The following is a 14,018-nucleotide window of genomic DNA, read 5'->3' as shown; positions in this document are numbered from 1 at the left end:
TGTAGCTCTGTTCATCTTTGGCTGTCTGGACTTAGGAACTCCCCCCCCCCCCCCCACACACACAAAAAAGTTAGTAACTTTTGTTTTTGTTTTTGTTTTTTGGGTTTTTGTTTTGTTTTGTTGTTGTTTTTAGTTAGTAACAGTTTATGTTAGGTTTATGTTAGACCAGGCCATGTGTCAACTATTCCAGATTCCCAGACTTGCCACCCAACCAAGGCAGTTGTGGTTCTGGAAGTGTTTTTAAAACCCTCTGGGGGAATACAAATGCAGGGTCGAGTTGCTGGCCTTTCAGTGCATGAGACACTGGCGTGGGGCTGGGGAGCACCAGCAATGTTAGGGACAAAGATTTGGTCATTCTGTAATAATGAGAAGTTAGGAAGGTCATTTGCTGCAAATGATTCGACTCTTATTTAATGCTATAGCTGATGAGGGGTCATCGTGTGGTAACCTCAAGTGACAAATGCCAGAGGCTGCTGAAACTGTTTCCTCTATTCTTCATCTGACAAAGGAGGAAACAACAACACCGCCACCGATTTGGGACCCCAGCTTTGCATAAAGTGTTGGAAACTAATTCAAACAGGGACCACTTGCTATCTCAGTGAGTGCAGAACTCTGACACCGCCCCCTGCTGAAAGTCAGCAGCCTGCCTGTTCTCAGGTTCTCTGGTTTGTAGGGTCCCCTCCGACCCGACCCCTTCTGTCGTGATAGCCAGGTGGTCAGCTTTTTCTGGGATGGCACTGATTACGGGGCTTTCCAGGATCTGGGCATTGGTGGACCCCTTCTTGGAGCAGAGTGTCTTCTGATGCTACTCAACAGACCCCATCCCACCCCCAAACCAGGCAATCTATACTCCCCCCAGCACCTCGAACTCCCAAAGATGAGCCAAGAAGAAGCGATGGAGACCAGTGCCATGAGTCCGTTTCTTTATTAATTTGACATTTGTTTAGCTGGTGTAGGGAGAATGGTCTATACATCAGAGTAGGGTGGGCTGGTCTCTCTCAGTAACAGAGCATGTGAGAGAGCCAAGACATAGTTCATTTTTTTTCATAACAATTAAAAAAATCAAGGTCATTTCAAAACTTCTAAAAAGCGTCTAAGGTGCAGACTGCAGCATTCTCTAGGCATCAAGTGGAGACCCCAAACTCCTCCTAAAACAGCTCCTACTAGCAACGGGAGCGCGCAGCCATGCCGCCGAGGGCGGGGGGGCGGCGTGCCAAGCAGCCAAGCCAGACCGAGCGGAGGGTGCCAAAGCGGAGTCGGGCCGCGCAGGGCGCTAAGAGCCGCTACTGGGCGGAGGGTGCGGGGCGAGGCGGGGCGACCCCGCGCCCGTGCTCGCCCGCCCTCCCGGGGCCGCCGCCCCTCCTCCCTACCCCCAGGAAAGCTAGCCGCGCCCGTGGACCACAGCATCCCCCAACCCGCGCACTGGCCCGGGGCTAGAGCGCGCGCGGGCTGGAGTCCCCGGGAGGGCCTCCAGGGCGTGGGGGTACGGGCATGAAGGGGCGTCTGTGCTACTTGGAAGGTTTTTATTGTGTCCCGACGACACCCCGAGGAGCGGCAGGCGAGGAAGGTGACCGCCGTCCACCAGTGGCTCTGGGAGAGCGAGAAGAGCCTGCCAGTCTCTCTCCTGGCCCTAGGGGGCGCCGCCCGGGCATGGCGGAGCCGGATTGTGCTGATTCGGGCCTCCCTCTGCAGGAGACTCTAGTGTGACGTTAAGGCTCTTCCCTGAGGGCTCCAAGGCAAGACCAGCCAGTTGAGGGTCCCCTTCCTGGCCTGGCCCTGAGTCTAGATAGAAGAGGGTCTCTCCTCAGCCTCCTGGTCAGCAGCTCCATCCTGCTCCGGCTCTCCTTGCGCTGGGCCCGTGGTCAGAGCCAGGCACTTGGCCGACCAGCCCGAGCCCAGTTGTCTGTGCCAGGACCTCCAGCCTGCGGCCACCTGCACTTCAAGCACCAAGTTGGCTCTGGAAGACCTCAGGATGGTCTGACCTAGGAACTGGCAGGTACATTCACAGCCCTACTCCCTTCCTCTTTCGGTGAAAGACAGCCTTTAGCTCCTCCCACAGCCTGGAGAAGTCCTCAGGAGCTGAGCTCTTTAGGGCTTTGTACATACTGCTAACGTGTTTCTATTGGTTTGCATAGTATTTATTGTTTTCATATACACAAGGCTGATTACTGTACAGTTTACACTTTGAACACAGACTATTATAGAAGTACGTGACGATTTAGAAAACCTCTTCCTCTATTGAACATGCTGGTGCAATCCTCGGACAGCCACAGGCCCTTCCCCAGCCGAGAACTTTGAGATGGGACCCTGGCTCCCTCTGAGCCCTACAGCAAAGCCTAGGGGGTCCTTGCCTCAGATCTTAAATTTCTAACACAAGGAACCCCGAATGCACTCTCAAGGTGATGATTTCCCACTGGAAGATGAGTAATACTGAAACTGAGAGACAACATAAAAAAAATAATAAATCCAGTTTATCCATACAGCGTCGTCAAAGGTCACAGTAAAACCAGTGTAGACTGAGTGAAGGGGAGGCCTGCGCATGTGCACCTGTGTCATGTCATTCTGAGAAGAGCAGTCCCTTCATGGGGGCTGGGGGGTAGGGTGGGGTGGGGTGGGGTGGGGTGTTACAAGTGGCATGTGGCGTGTGCAGGTACAACGAGGATGTAGGACAATGGGCTAAACTGATTTCACGCCGTTCCCGGTTTCCTCGGTCCAGAAAGATTATGTGTATTTCTTACAAATGAGGTTGAAGTCAAAAAATCAAAACAAAAAGCAAACAAACAGATCAACCATCCCGGCCACAGTAAAGCCCTTATTATTCGTGTCTGCACCCGTGTGCTCTTTGGGGCTTGCTATCCTCTCCCTTCTTCTCTCCCTTCTCTCGAGGCCTTTGTCCTGATTCCCACAGAGATCCATAGTCGCTAGAGGCAGGACTGAAGACTGTAGGTCATGCGTCTACAGCCAGTCATTCATGCGAATAGGAGACTAAAGGAAACTCCTTACAGAGGTCATGCCGGGGAGCTCAGAACACGTGCGACCCTTCAGTAGCCCTCTGGTCCAGGTCTCTTCCCGTGTGCATGACAGAGTGTGTGGAGTTCAGGGTTTGGGTGTTGAGGTGTGATCCTGCAGGGCACAGAAAGAAGGAGTCACTCGGGAGCTCTGTGCTTCCGTCCAGGGCAAGCCACCAGGAGAAGTAGTGTCCCCAAGCAAAGCAGTAAGCTGAGACTGCAGTAGCAGAGGCTAGCCCAGAATACCACCCACCCATCTTTGATGTCTACCCAGATGTTTCAGCTCACTAGCTGCCCCGCCTCCACTGTTTAATGTAGAGAAGATGAGCTCTCAGCAGCCTTCCATAGGGGATAGGGAAGGTACTGTGTTGCCAGGAGGCTGGAAGGGGGAGGGGATCTTCAGAGAAGAATCTTCTGCTTAGAAAGTGGCTTTTGTTTTTTCCTGTGACAGACCCTATGCTGGGAAAAAGGCGAGGCTAGGCAGACATGCCCTGATGCTCTCAGTTCAGGTGGGCCTACAGCACAGATGTCTGCTCTGTGCCCACCCTGGACAAGATCGCTGGTCTCAGGAAGTCATGACCTTGAATTCCATAGACTCTTACTGTCAACTATCCCTGGCTCCCGTTTTTGCATGCCTAGTGGTGGGCTAATTCTGTGATGAAGAGAAGGAAGGTGCATCCTCTCTGGAATAGTACATCTTAAACTGGGAAGCAGCAGCTTTGCATGTGAAGGCCAAACCTGACAGCCCGGGATTCTCAGCAAGACATCATTCTGCTCCTATAGCCCCTATAGACTGCTGTGAGGCCGGCCTCCTTCCTCTTTCCTTAAAAAATCTCTCTGTGTCTGTCTGTCTGTGTCTCTGTGTCTCTTTCTGTGTCCCTCTGTCTCTCTCTGTGTCTCTGTCTCTCTCTCCCTCTCTCTGTGACAGAGTCTTGTTATGCAGCTCAGGCTAGCCTGAAACTTACAACCTCCTGACTCTGCGTCCCAGGTGCTGGGATTTCAGGTATGTACCATCACACACAAATAACTTCATATCATCCAGCAAACACCAACGATTCTATCAATAGGCACCTAGGAGCTGGTGGAGAAGAAAAGGGCATTCCTTTATTTTTGTGTGTTTTGGGTTTGTGTGTGTGTGTGTGTGTGTGTGTGTGTGTGTGTTTTGTTTTTTTGTTTTTGAGACAGGGACTCATCTTTAATCCAGTCTGGCCCAGAACTCATTGCCTATCACAGATTGGCTCTGACTTCATGGCAATCCTCCAGTCTCAGCATCCTGAGTGATGGGGTGACAGATGTGATCTACCATGCCTGGCTGGGAAGGCCACTGAGATGAAGAGAGTTGACGGTGCTCTGGGAAGAGGCGTAAAGGTTGGAAGTCATTCTGAGGCAGAGCTGTTCCCAGGCATAGAGCTGTCCCAAGCTCTACAGGTGACAGAGCCGTGGGTATATTGAGCACAACCAACATGACTCATCTCCATGGTTCCCTCGGGGGTATGTGGGGGACAATGCCAAATGTTTTGCCTGCAGCTGTGAAGATTAAAAGTCAGGCATTCTTGCTGGGCAGAAGAGAGCTGCCATTTGAGAGATGAGATTCTGCCCTTCCTAGGCTACCTTCTCCTCTAGTCCTATTGCTAGGCTGTGTGCTCATATGCCCCCTCCCCAACGCTGCCATCTTCTCTCCTCAACTTCTGTTCCTGCCTCAGACTTGCCCTTCACTTCAGGCTGTCCTTTCCCACGACTACCCATTGGCTAAGAGACACATAAGGGGCAGAGGGGTCAAGAGCAGGAATTCTGAAGCTAGACTGTTCAGGTTCGAACCCTGCTTCTGTCTTTACTGGCTGCCTAGCTTTGGTCAAACGTACTCGGCTGCTCTTCAGCTCTGTTTGCCCTGCTTGTGAGATGGGGCCGCAGTAGGACCCATCACTGTGATGTGTGCATGTGCTGAGACGGGTCCGTGGAGGACGGAGGGGTCAGGGAGCATCCAGGGAGCATGCTGGACTTAACTTGTGAGTATCTGGCTCTTGGAAAGTGCTGCACCTAACTTGTTGTTTATTTATTTTTCTAACCAGCTTCGCAGTTGCTCTGGCTGGATTATGAGCACTGGAGGGTGGGGGCCCCTTCTCCAAATTCCCTACAGTGCCTACCCCAGAATTAAGCATTCCTCAGAGAGACAACATGAAAGCCGAGATTCTAGATACACAGGCTGAGTTCCCACCTGCTTACGGCCAGGTCCTTGAGAGGGCTCAAGCTTCAGAGATCACTCCGGAGTAAGCACCCCCTCCCCCCCTTTTTAGAGGTGAGTGGTAGGCTAAGACCTAAGTGGAACAGACACAGGTCCAGCTGGAGCAGCTGGTGGCGCAGGGGTGGAGTAACACGAGCCTTCAGGCTACAGCCAGGATTTCTCCATGCCATCAGTGCCACCGGGCCTCCTCCCTAAGCCACTCTCTGAAAAAGGCCAGTCCTCTCAAAGCTTAGGAGATGACACCCCAAAGTGCTCAGAGCCCCTTCGCCTTCGCAGCCAGGATCCTCGTTTTCTCCCCATGCTCGGGCACCTGCCCCCACATCTATGCCCGTGGCTCTCACCAGTGACCCTTCGCTTCCTACTCTGATGTCCTCCTTCAAGTGGCTGCATAGGATAACTGATTCTAGCTTAAAACAAAGCGAAACAAAACATGCCTTCCTACTTCCTCCCACTGAAACGCTAGATTTTTCAGAACAGTCTATCGTCAGAACTAATGGAAGTCTCTGAAGCACACTGTTTGTGTGGAAAGTGTTCTCTAAAAGGAAAACAGACTTTCAACATGCATATAATCACAGGGCTCCTCCTTCCTCAGCTCCTGGGAGAGTCCTGGAGGGAACAGCCATGCACACACAGAGGGTATCAAGAACTAGTACCCTTCCCAGCCAGACTCCTGGTACCCCCAGGGCTGCACCATAGCCGATGCTCCAGTGCCCTTAGCTGCTCGCTGCATCCAGTTTTCCCAGCAGTCCTGGTACCTTAACACTCAGGCACAGTACAAGACCCGCCAGTGCCAATGAGCCTTGACCTCTCAGACAGAAAACAGCAATTTTCTGGCTTCTTCACTCTAGGACTTTCCAGTGCAAGGGGAGACTGGCAGGATCAGAACAAAGCTCAGCAATGCCTTGCTCACCAGAGTGTAGAGTCCTCTAAACAAATGCTCCTCATCCTCCACTTTAGCCTGCTTTTAGATATGATTCTTGTACTATGCCAGACGACGTGAGAGGAGTTTGAGGAGAAGGGTCAAAATCCGGCATAACAACTCGACTTTCACCATGCATCTAATCCCAGGGACGGCATAGTGACGGATACTGACATCCTGGGTTTTAACTGAGCAGAACTGCAGCCGAGAACAGCAGCTCAGTCTCTCGCAGGCCTGCAAGCTTCTATGCCCCGGCCCCGGGGGTCTGTATCTTCTTAGCAGGATATGGACTACGCCCTGAGAAAGAGCACTGTCGACCCTCGCACTCTGTAAAGCCCTTCCTCAAAAATAAGAGCATCTGCTACCGTACAGCAGTTCCACAAGGAACGTGCTGGCATTATTGCGACGCGTGGGTGGAAACGCTGAGGCGTAGGAAAGTCAATTGACTTGCCCTGAGTCACACTACAAACAACACCTGTCACTGATGGGACGCCAGAGTGTATACACCTTTACTCCTCACGACACGACACCTCTCATAGTTTCTATTTGCGCCCCCACTCCCCTGCCACACCCACGCTGGGGCTGGAACCTGGGGTTTCAGGCAGGCTGAGCATGCACTCTGCCGCTGGGCCACACCCTGTTCTGCACGCATTTTTTAAATTGATAAGTAACACATATCCAGGAGAGACTATCTCCATCTTTCCTTGAGGCGTACAAAGCTGGGGATAGTTGAGTGACTTAAGGTCATACCATTTGGGACCAGAATGGGGGAGCCAAGTCTTGAATCTGGACTCCAAGGCTAGTTTTTACACTTGGAACATATAAGATGCTTTTCATTATTCACAGTAGTCCTGGTCTATAAAGTATGAGCGTGGGATTAGCGAATACTGAATCACCGCTCCCAAGGGACATGCAAGGTCATGCTTTCCTCAGCCAGCGACTCCATCAGCATGCTGCGTGTGTATTTCTTTTTGAGGGTGGCACATCGCATGTATGCAGGCCATTCACTCGTGCTCACCCCATTGCCATCAACACAGTGCCTCAGGAAGACTTAGAACTCATCTTCCCCGGACAGACAGAACGTCCACACAAACAGTGAAACAAACGATGAAGAACTTGGAAATGCACTGTGTCGTTAAATAGATTAAAAATAAAGGGCAGCATGAGACCCAGGAAAAGGTGGAGCTGGGGACGGCACATGCCCATCACTTTGTGGTCACCTTTGTCTGTGTGTCTGGGAATGACTGAGCACGGAAGGACTGGGTGCTCATTTTTGGATTTCAAGAAAGGTTTAGGGCGTAGGCAAATCGGAAGAGGAATGACAAGGATCGGCTGGACTGCCTGTGGGGCGGGGGTTGGGGGCAGTGGTGGTGGGGACGGAGCCTGAAGCCCTTTGGTAACTTCTTACTGAGGATGGGCCACTCTTGCTGCTCCACAACCTGGTCAGACCTGGGCAGGAGCCTGCCACTGCACGCTCTTCTGCCCAGTCACTACCCCAGTCACCCACCCTCTGTCTTTTGTTGGCAGAGGCTAAGTACTGTCCAAACCAGGCTGCTCAGAATTCCTGACTCCTAAACTCATGAGGTCTGGTGGCAAATATCCCCCTCCTTCCCTTTCTCCCTTTCTCTCTCTCTGTAGTGTGTATGTGAGAGAGTGTATGTGTGTGTGTATGTAAGTGTGTTGTGCCTGTGTGTGTATGTGTGTGTGTATGTGTGTTGTGTTATGTATTTAGTATGTGTGTTGTGTTGTGTGTGTGTAGTGTGTGTATATGTAGTGTGTGTGTGGTGTGTGTGTGTGTGTGTGTGTGTAAGTGTGTTGTGCCTGTGTGTGTGTATGTGTGTTGTGTTGTGTATTTAGTATGTGTATGTGTGTGTGTTGTGTTGTGTGTGTGTAGTGTGTGTATATGTAGTGTGTTGTGTGTGTGTGTGTGTGTATGTGTGTAGTGTGTGTGTGTGTGGGGGGGTGTTGGGGCAGGGGCATGCCGGGTACAGTAAATTAATGAAACACTCTACTTCTGCCCTGTCCTTCAGCTGCCTTGCCGTTGCTGCCTCCCATTGAGGCCCTGGATAAAGTCTCAGCCAACAAACACAAGTGCAAGTCCGGCTGCCACTGTAAGAAAGATAGGGCTGAAGAAGACATTCTCCCTCCCTCCCTCCTTTAAAAATGACTCGAACCTTTGGGTTGTTTCCCAGCCGGGATCAAGAGCGAGTCTTGGCCTTTAAATCAGCAGACATGCAGGACCCTCCTGGCAGTGCTGGGGTTAACACTGTGACCTCCTTACAGCTGCTGAGGAGTCAGGGCTAATTTTACTCTCCTATCGGGCTCTGCCCAGCCTCATATTGTCCAAGTGCTGAGATATGTTGGGAAGCATCAAGTCAGCACTTCTGCCGGCCCAGGAGGCTGCGCGGGCCCTGCTTTTTGCAGAAGGCAGAAAACCAGTGACTGCCTGCTGCTCGGCTCTGGAGCTGGGCCCTGAGAGTTCAGGGGTGGGGGTGGGTGGGGGAAGGGGCAATAACCCAGTTAGTGCTGTGCATGGGCAGAGGCTGTGATGCTGGCTTGTTCCCCGTTGTCTCCCACCCTGACGCATCCTGTACTGAGCTGCCCCGAGCTGAGCACAGTGAAGGACCTCGGGGCAGCTCAGTACAGGACCCCTCAGGGAGGGCGAGATCAGAGCTGGCTGCTGAGGCTGGCTCTTGGGCACTGCAGCCTGCTGAAGATCTTCGTTGCGTAGCCTGGCCCACCCATCCTTGGCCCCCGCCCTGACGCACACCCCTCACACACTAGTACAGCCGTTAGCCATGAAGACCTTCCTCACTTCCAGGGAAGATTCTACCTATGCCTTGGGTCTGCTAACTTAGTTCCTTCTCAGACATCAAGCGAGCAGCCTTGTTCTCAGAACAGTAATCGAATTAAAGCTATGGCAGGTTAGGACTCCAGTGAGCCTTAAGGTTTATGTCTGGCGTGCTTTCTGACCATGTGTAGTGAGATAGGCTCAGACTGTGTTTTGAGCACTACTTCAAAGCACTATTTTAACATTATACTGGTACAGTCAGGCATGGTGCTGCATGCCTTTAATTCCAGTACAGAGGCAGCTGGATCTCTGTGGGTTCAAGGCCAGCCTGGTCTATTTAGCAAGTTCCAGGACAGCCAGGGCTATATAGAGAGACTCTGTTTATAACTAAATTGCACAGGGACTGAAGGTGTGGCTCAGAATGCCTATCTCTGGTCCCACCCCCCTAACACAGCCAAAAAAGACAAAAGAAAATATAAATAAGCAAAATAAACCCAAGCCCCTGATTTTGTGTACTCTCCAGCAGACTGGTGTCAACAGAGAGGCACAGGTCTGAAGAGGACGTGGAGGGGCAGAGACAGTGGCTAGTTTGAGGAGTGGGATTCTGAGAGTCTGGTTTTAACTCTGAACTGAGCTAGTAGTGCAAGGATGGGGTGGGTTGGGAGCAGCAAGCAGCTACCTCATCAAGGACCATGCCAGCAAGGACGAGAAAGCCACTGTTACCTCCCAAGGGGCTACTTGAGGAGAGGTCACTGCTTGCCCCTTTTCAGGCTGGCCCGCTTCACTATCTGAGCCCCCTTCCTGCCCTCTATCAGGTCCGGCTGGAGTCCACTCCCTCTTAGCTCCACCTGGAGACAGCATCAGAGACAGAAAGTAGGAAATCACACAGGCAGATGAGCAAGCTCGGGCAGGAAGTGAGAAGGGTCAGGACAGAGAGGAGTAGGAGGAGGAGGAGGAGGAGGAGGAGGAGGAGGAGGAGGAGGAGGAGGAGGAGGAGGAGGAGGAGGAGAAGGAGGAGGTGGGAACACCATCTGTCCGCCAGAAAGGTAGCCAGGGGCAGCATTGCAACCTGGAGCAAAGTAGAGGTGAGGCGGAGGTGAACTTGCTGCGGCCTCCAGGGGCCTGCAGTGCCTTGGTACCTTAGTAAGTTTCATAAAGGACTCAATATCTGCTTCCAGATCCCCAGGGTCTGCCAGGGGACCCTCGACAATCACCTCCTCGTGCTGCTGGGTGTCGATGGCACCAGACGAGTCTACCTGCCGGACGACTTTGCGAATGATCTGGAAAGAGAGGGGAAGAGAAGGAGAGATGGTCAAGTCGTCAGGACAACATTTGAGAAGAACAGGGCTCCAGCAGAGGCACCAGGAGGAGAGGCCATGGCTTCCTGTCCCCCGGAGCCAAGAAGAAGCCTTTCTCTGCTGTCATCTATGGGGAATGTCGGTGGGGCTTGGACTGGGGAGCACGGCTGGCAGGGCTTCGGCAAACATTGGCTTGGGCACGCGCAGCGCTGCCTCAGCCCTCCGCCATCCCACTCTGTTCCTTGGAATGGATGGAAGTTCGGTCTGACTATCGTGCCTCTACAGTGCCTAAGGACAGAGGCAGGCAACCCTTCTATCCATGTGCGTCTGCTCTACTCACCTTCTCTGTGTCCATTTATCCAGAATGGGAGGTGAACATAAACCATGGCTTAGGCCTTTAGGGAGGGGCAAGGACAGACAGGGGCCATCATTCCTTATGTGAACAGTGGTCCTAGTGAGTGGCACAGGCGCGCACGCGCCATGTCCTGCTCTCTCCCATTGCCTCATGGGGCAATGTCCGCCAAGCAGCACAAGCTTATCATGTGGAGGTCTGCTGCCAGTTTGATGAGTTCTTACAGCCCTTCTAAGGGAGCCCCCAAGAACAGGTCCCTGTTTTCTAACAGCTCCTTCTATGGCCAGGCTTCACAGGACTAGGGCTGTGTGTTTCATGGGAGCTGGAAATGGGCAGCTGGACCTCTTCATGTTGAGTTAAGCTTTAAGGTGACAAGGCCCTCAGATTGTAGAGGACCCAGAGGTCTCAGCTCTCCTGAGTTACCCCGAAAGCTCTGAGGTGGGGGGGAGGAACAGCCTGCCCACCCTGTTTGGGCAGCAGTAAGAAGCTGCTCTAAGCTGAACCCCTCCACTTTTCTTCTTTAGTCTCACCCAGTTTCTCCTCAATGCAGAGGCTCTGCTCTTACCTTCTTGGTAACAATGTTGCCCTGTTCATCTGTGAATTGTTCCTCCGTCACCTGCTCTCCTGGAATATTCTGAAGCTCATCCCCCTGGAGTTAGAAGAAGGGAAAGACCCAGACTGGTAAGTGGGGTTTTCCTAATAAGAGCAGAAGAGAAGGAGAGGCCAGGGAGCGGCAGCCACAGCCGCATCCAATCAAGCCCGAAGTTCAGCCAACAGCCCCTCCACCCCCAATCCCCGGCCAAACAAGGGCTCCCATGCTCTCCCGGCACCATGTTGGGTCATGAGCCCTGAGACAGGCTGGAGCCAGGACCCACAGGAGCTTTGTGTGCCTGATCACTGCAATGGCAACAATACGGGGTGATTATGCAAGTTCCCAGAGCCCCTCCCCTGCCCCCCAGAGAAGTAAGGGAGAGAATGACAAAGACATCACAGCCCTGGAGGTGTCTTGAGTTCTGACGTTGGTTGTACACGTGGAATAAGAGCAGACATCCTAAGTCCCAGAGCTGAGCTTCCGCCACTACCCACTGCTGGGTACTGGGTCAGTTTTGAGCAGGTTCCACATGTGGCTATGTCTCCCAGCAGGCTGCAGCAACCAAAGAGGCCTCCCTGCCCTTATATGCTTGCCATTTCTCCTGACTTGAGTTGGTATTCTCTCAGCATCACCATGCATGAGCCACAGACCGTCCTCTGGCACCCGAGGTCCGGCCCCCGCTACCCTGCCGCTTGCCTGGTGTTACCTTCAGGAAGACCCGTCGGCGGACCACCCTGGTAGAGATGGTCTCCTCGTCATCGCTCAGGCCCTCGCTCTCCCCCAGCTCCTTGTCCAGTTCCTGGTGGATGTGCTTCAGCACAAAGCACAGGGAACCCTTGACAATATGCATCACATTCTGACAGCTGACCAGGAAGAAGCCTAACAGCACCAGCGTGACCAGGAGCTGCGTGATGAAGGTCCACATCCTCCTCTCCTCTCTCTCCTCACCAGCCTGGCCCTCCAGGGACTGGGGACACCAGGGGCCCAGCTGCTGTGGAGATCCAGTTTCTCATTCTCCTCTCCGACGCCTGAAGTCCCCAGCCAGCCCTTCCATTCCGTCTCTTTATCCTCTTTTCTCTTTATCTCCTGTTTATTCTAAACGGGAGACCAAACGGTCTCTCCTGCGCGACTCTCTTAGCTGGGACGTGGTGACCCAAATGTCCTTCCTGCCAAACGGCTCAGGATCTCTCCTCACACCCCAGAGGACGTCAGCCTTTTATAATTTTAGTAATTTTAGCTCTCGAGCCAGCTGCTAGAGCTGTCCAACTGGGATGAGAGGAGACAGCAGGTGCTGTATCTTGGTCTCAGGAAACACATGTCAAAGTGACCGTAGAGAGGGAAACCGGGCTTGTCTAGGGTGCCAGAGGAAAAGTCTCTCATTCAGGGACTCCATAAAACAAGGTGTCCCAAGAACGTGGCTACGTTTTGTGTCTCTGTGGGCAGCTGTGGTAGTGATGAGAATGATATGGGCCAGGTCTGGACCCCAAAATGCCCAGGAAAGCTAGGAATTTGTTTAAAAAACAACATGGGAGTGGGTGAGCAATTTGTTCAGACAAAGTCAAGTGAAGAGGTAGCTGCTGGGCCACTGTGATTCCTGTCGGCGTAGAAGTGTTGTTTATTCCAGGCCTCTCTCAAAGGCTCTCCTCAGGCTGGGTTGGAGAGGCTCACAGCACAGGACTCTCACATAACACATGTGTTCAGAGGGCGGATTCACAAATGCAATCCTTGTAGCAGCTGGGGACTTCACAGTCTGGATCAGGCCGTTACCCTCTGAGCATTAGCCCGCCCCAGCGTGGAGAACACAGCCTAAGGACCCAGCAAAGTAATGCTACAGATCACCACTATGGGGGCTCAGGAAGTCGGTCATCTGTTCCGGGGCCTCAGTTTTCTCACGAAGGAGACAGGCATCACTGTGCCTTCCTGGGTGGTCTTTACTATGCTGTGTGGCTCCCACAGGGTTGGTGGGAGCAGCCACTGGGAGTTACAAGGGCAAGCACTACTCAGTGTGCTCTGCCCTGCAGGTACCCGTTCCACATCACAGGTTAACGAGTCTACTATCCTAACACATTAGTTAGGGTCTCTAGTTTTAGCTAAAGGTCAAAGGTTATGGAGTCATGGTAGGATGTCTGCGTGAGAAGATTAAGTAGGTGAAAGAGATCTCACGCCACTGCCACTCCCAAAGAGCTTCATGTGAGTAAGAAAATACATGGAAGTATAAAATCCTCATAGCATACAAAAACCTGCAGGTTGCAAGAGGACCTTTCGTTATAGCTGAGCTAGGAAGAATCTAGGGTTGTGAGGGTGGTGGCGGTGGAATGTAACAGAGACGGAACGATTTGTAGAACATGTCTGAAGCTCTGTGCAGTTGATCCTAGCATGTGCACACACACACACACACACACACACACACACACGCACACACACACACGCACACACACACTTTGGACGTTTCCTGTTTCCACCCAGTTCCTAGAAGAATTAGGTTATGGTTGATAGGATTCACACTATGACCCCCAGTGACAAAGAGGTCTAATGAATGTGGATGGGAGCTTAGCAAACTAGTTCTCTCAAAGGGTTCATTATCATCCCTGGGGGCCTGTCAGAACCGTCTGGCGGGACCCACAACACTGAGACAGTGGCACCTACGTTTCTAAGAGGTTGTGTGACACTGCACACTCATTCTGGCCACAAGAATGTGGGACCAGGAACCAAAAGATCTGGACGCTCCCAGCTCTAGTTAGTCAAGTGACCGTTAGCCATTTCCTATGCTAATTGAGGGGTCAAACACATACTCTAAATCTGGAAGCATTCTTTCT

At 52.4% G+C, this 14,018-nt stretch overlaps 1 protein-coding gene, 1 long non-coding RNA gene and 2 other non-coding genes across 30 annotated transcripts in view; 2 read left to right on the top strand and 2 right to left on the bottom strand.

Moving 5' to 3' along the window:
- Positions 1–902: 902 nt before the first annotated feature.
- Ank1 (ankyrin 1, erythroid) overlaps positions 903–14,018 on the bottom strand; it is a 175,666-nt gene continuing 162,550 nt past the window's right edge. For 9 of the 27 annotated variants that reach the window (NR_102386.2, NM_001110783.3, NM_001277280.2 and 6 more), the window contains 4 exons: positions 11,176–11,259; positions 10,175–10,240; positions 9,684–9,808; positions 907–3,123 (listed from right to left, as the gene is read on the bottom strand). Coding sequence is in view for 25 of the 27 variants with exons in the window: in NM_001110783.3 (NP_001104253.1) it covers positions 9,710–9,808; positions 10,175–10,240; positions 11,176–11,259 (249 nt within the window). In the remaining 2 variants the exon portion in view is untranslated. Of the gene's footprint in view, positions 3,124–9,683; positions 9,809–10,099; positions 10,241–11,175; positions 11,260–11,908; positions 12,375–14,018 lie in introns of those variants that run through there. The other 18 variants (XM_006508990.2, XM_006508989.4, XM_006508996.3 and 15 more) reach the window with 8 other exon arrangements.
- Gm15816 (predicted gene 15816) lies at positions 1,701–12,615 on the top strand. The gene is made up of 6 exons (NR_169137.1): positions 1,701–1,996; positions 3,937–4,011; positions 8,200–8,280; positions 10,139–10,579; positions 11,161–11,291; positions 11,829–12,615. It is a non-coding gene; the product is annotated as a predicted gene 15816 (long non-coding RNA).
- Positions 8,722–8,849, bottom strand: Mir486 (microRNA 486). The gene has a single exon (NR_030254.1). It is a non-coding gene; the product is annotated as a microRNA 486 (primary transcript).
- Positions 8,742–8,831, top strand: Mir3107 (microRNA 3107). The gene has a single exon (NR_037293.1). It is a non-coding gene; the product is annotated as a microRNA 3107 (primary transcript).

The sequence above is a fragment of the Mus musculus genome, chromosome 8 (assembly GCF_000001635.26).
Source record: "Mus musculus strain C57BL/6J chromosome 8, GRCm38.p6 C57BL/6J".
Taxonomy (NCBI): domain Eukaryota; kingdom Metazoa; phylum Chordata; class Mammalia; order Rodentia; family Muridae; genus Mus; species Mus musculus.
This window is presented reverse-complemented; position numbering and strand designations above follow the sequence as displayed.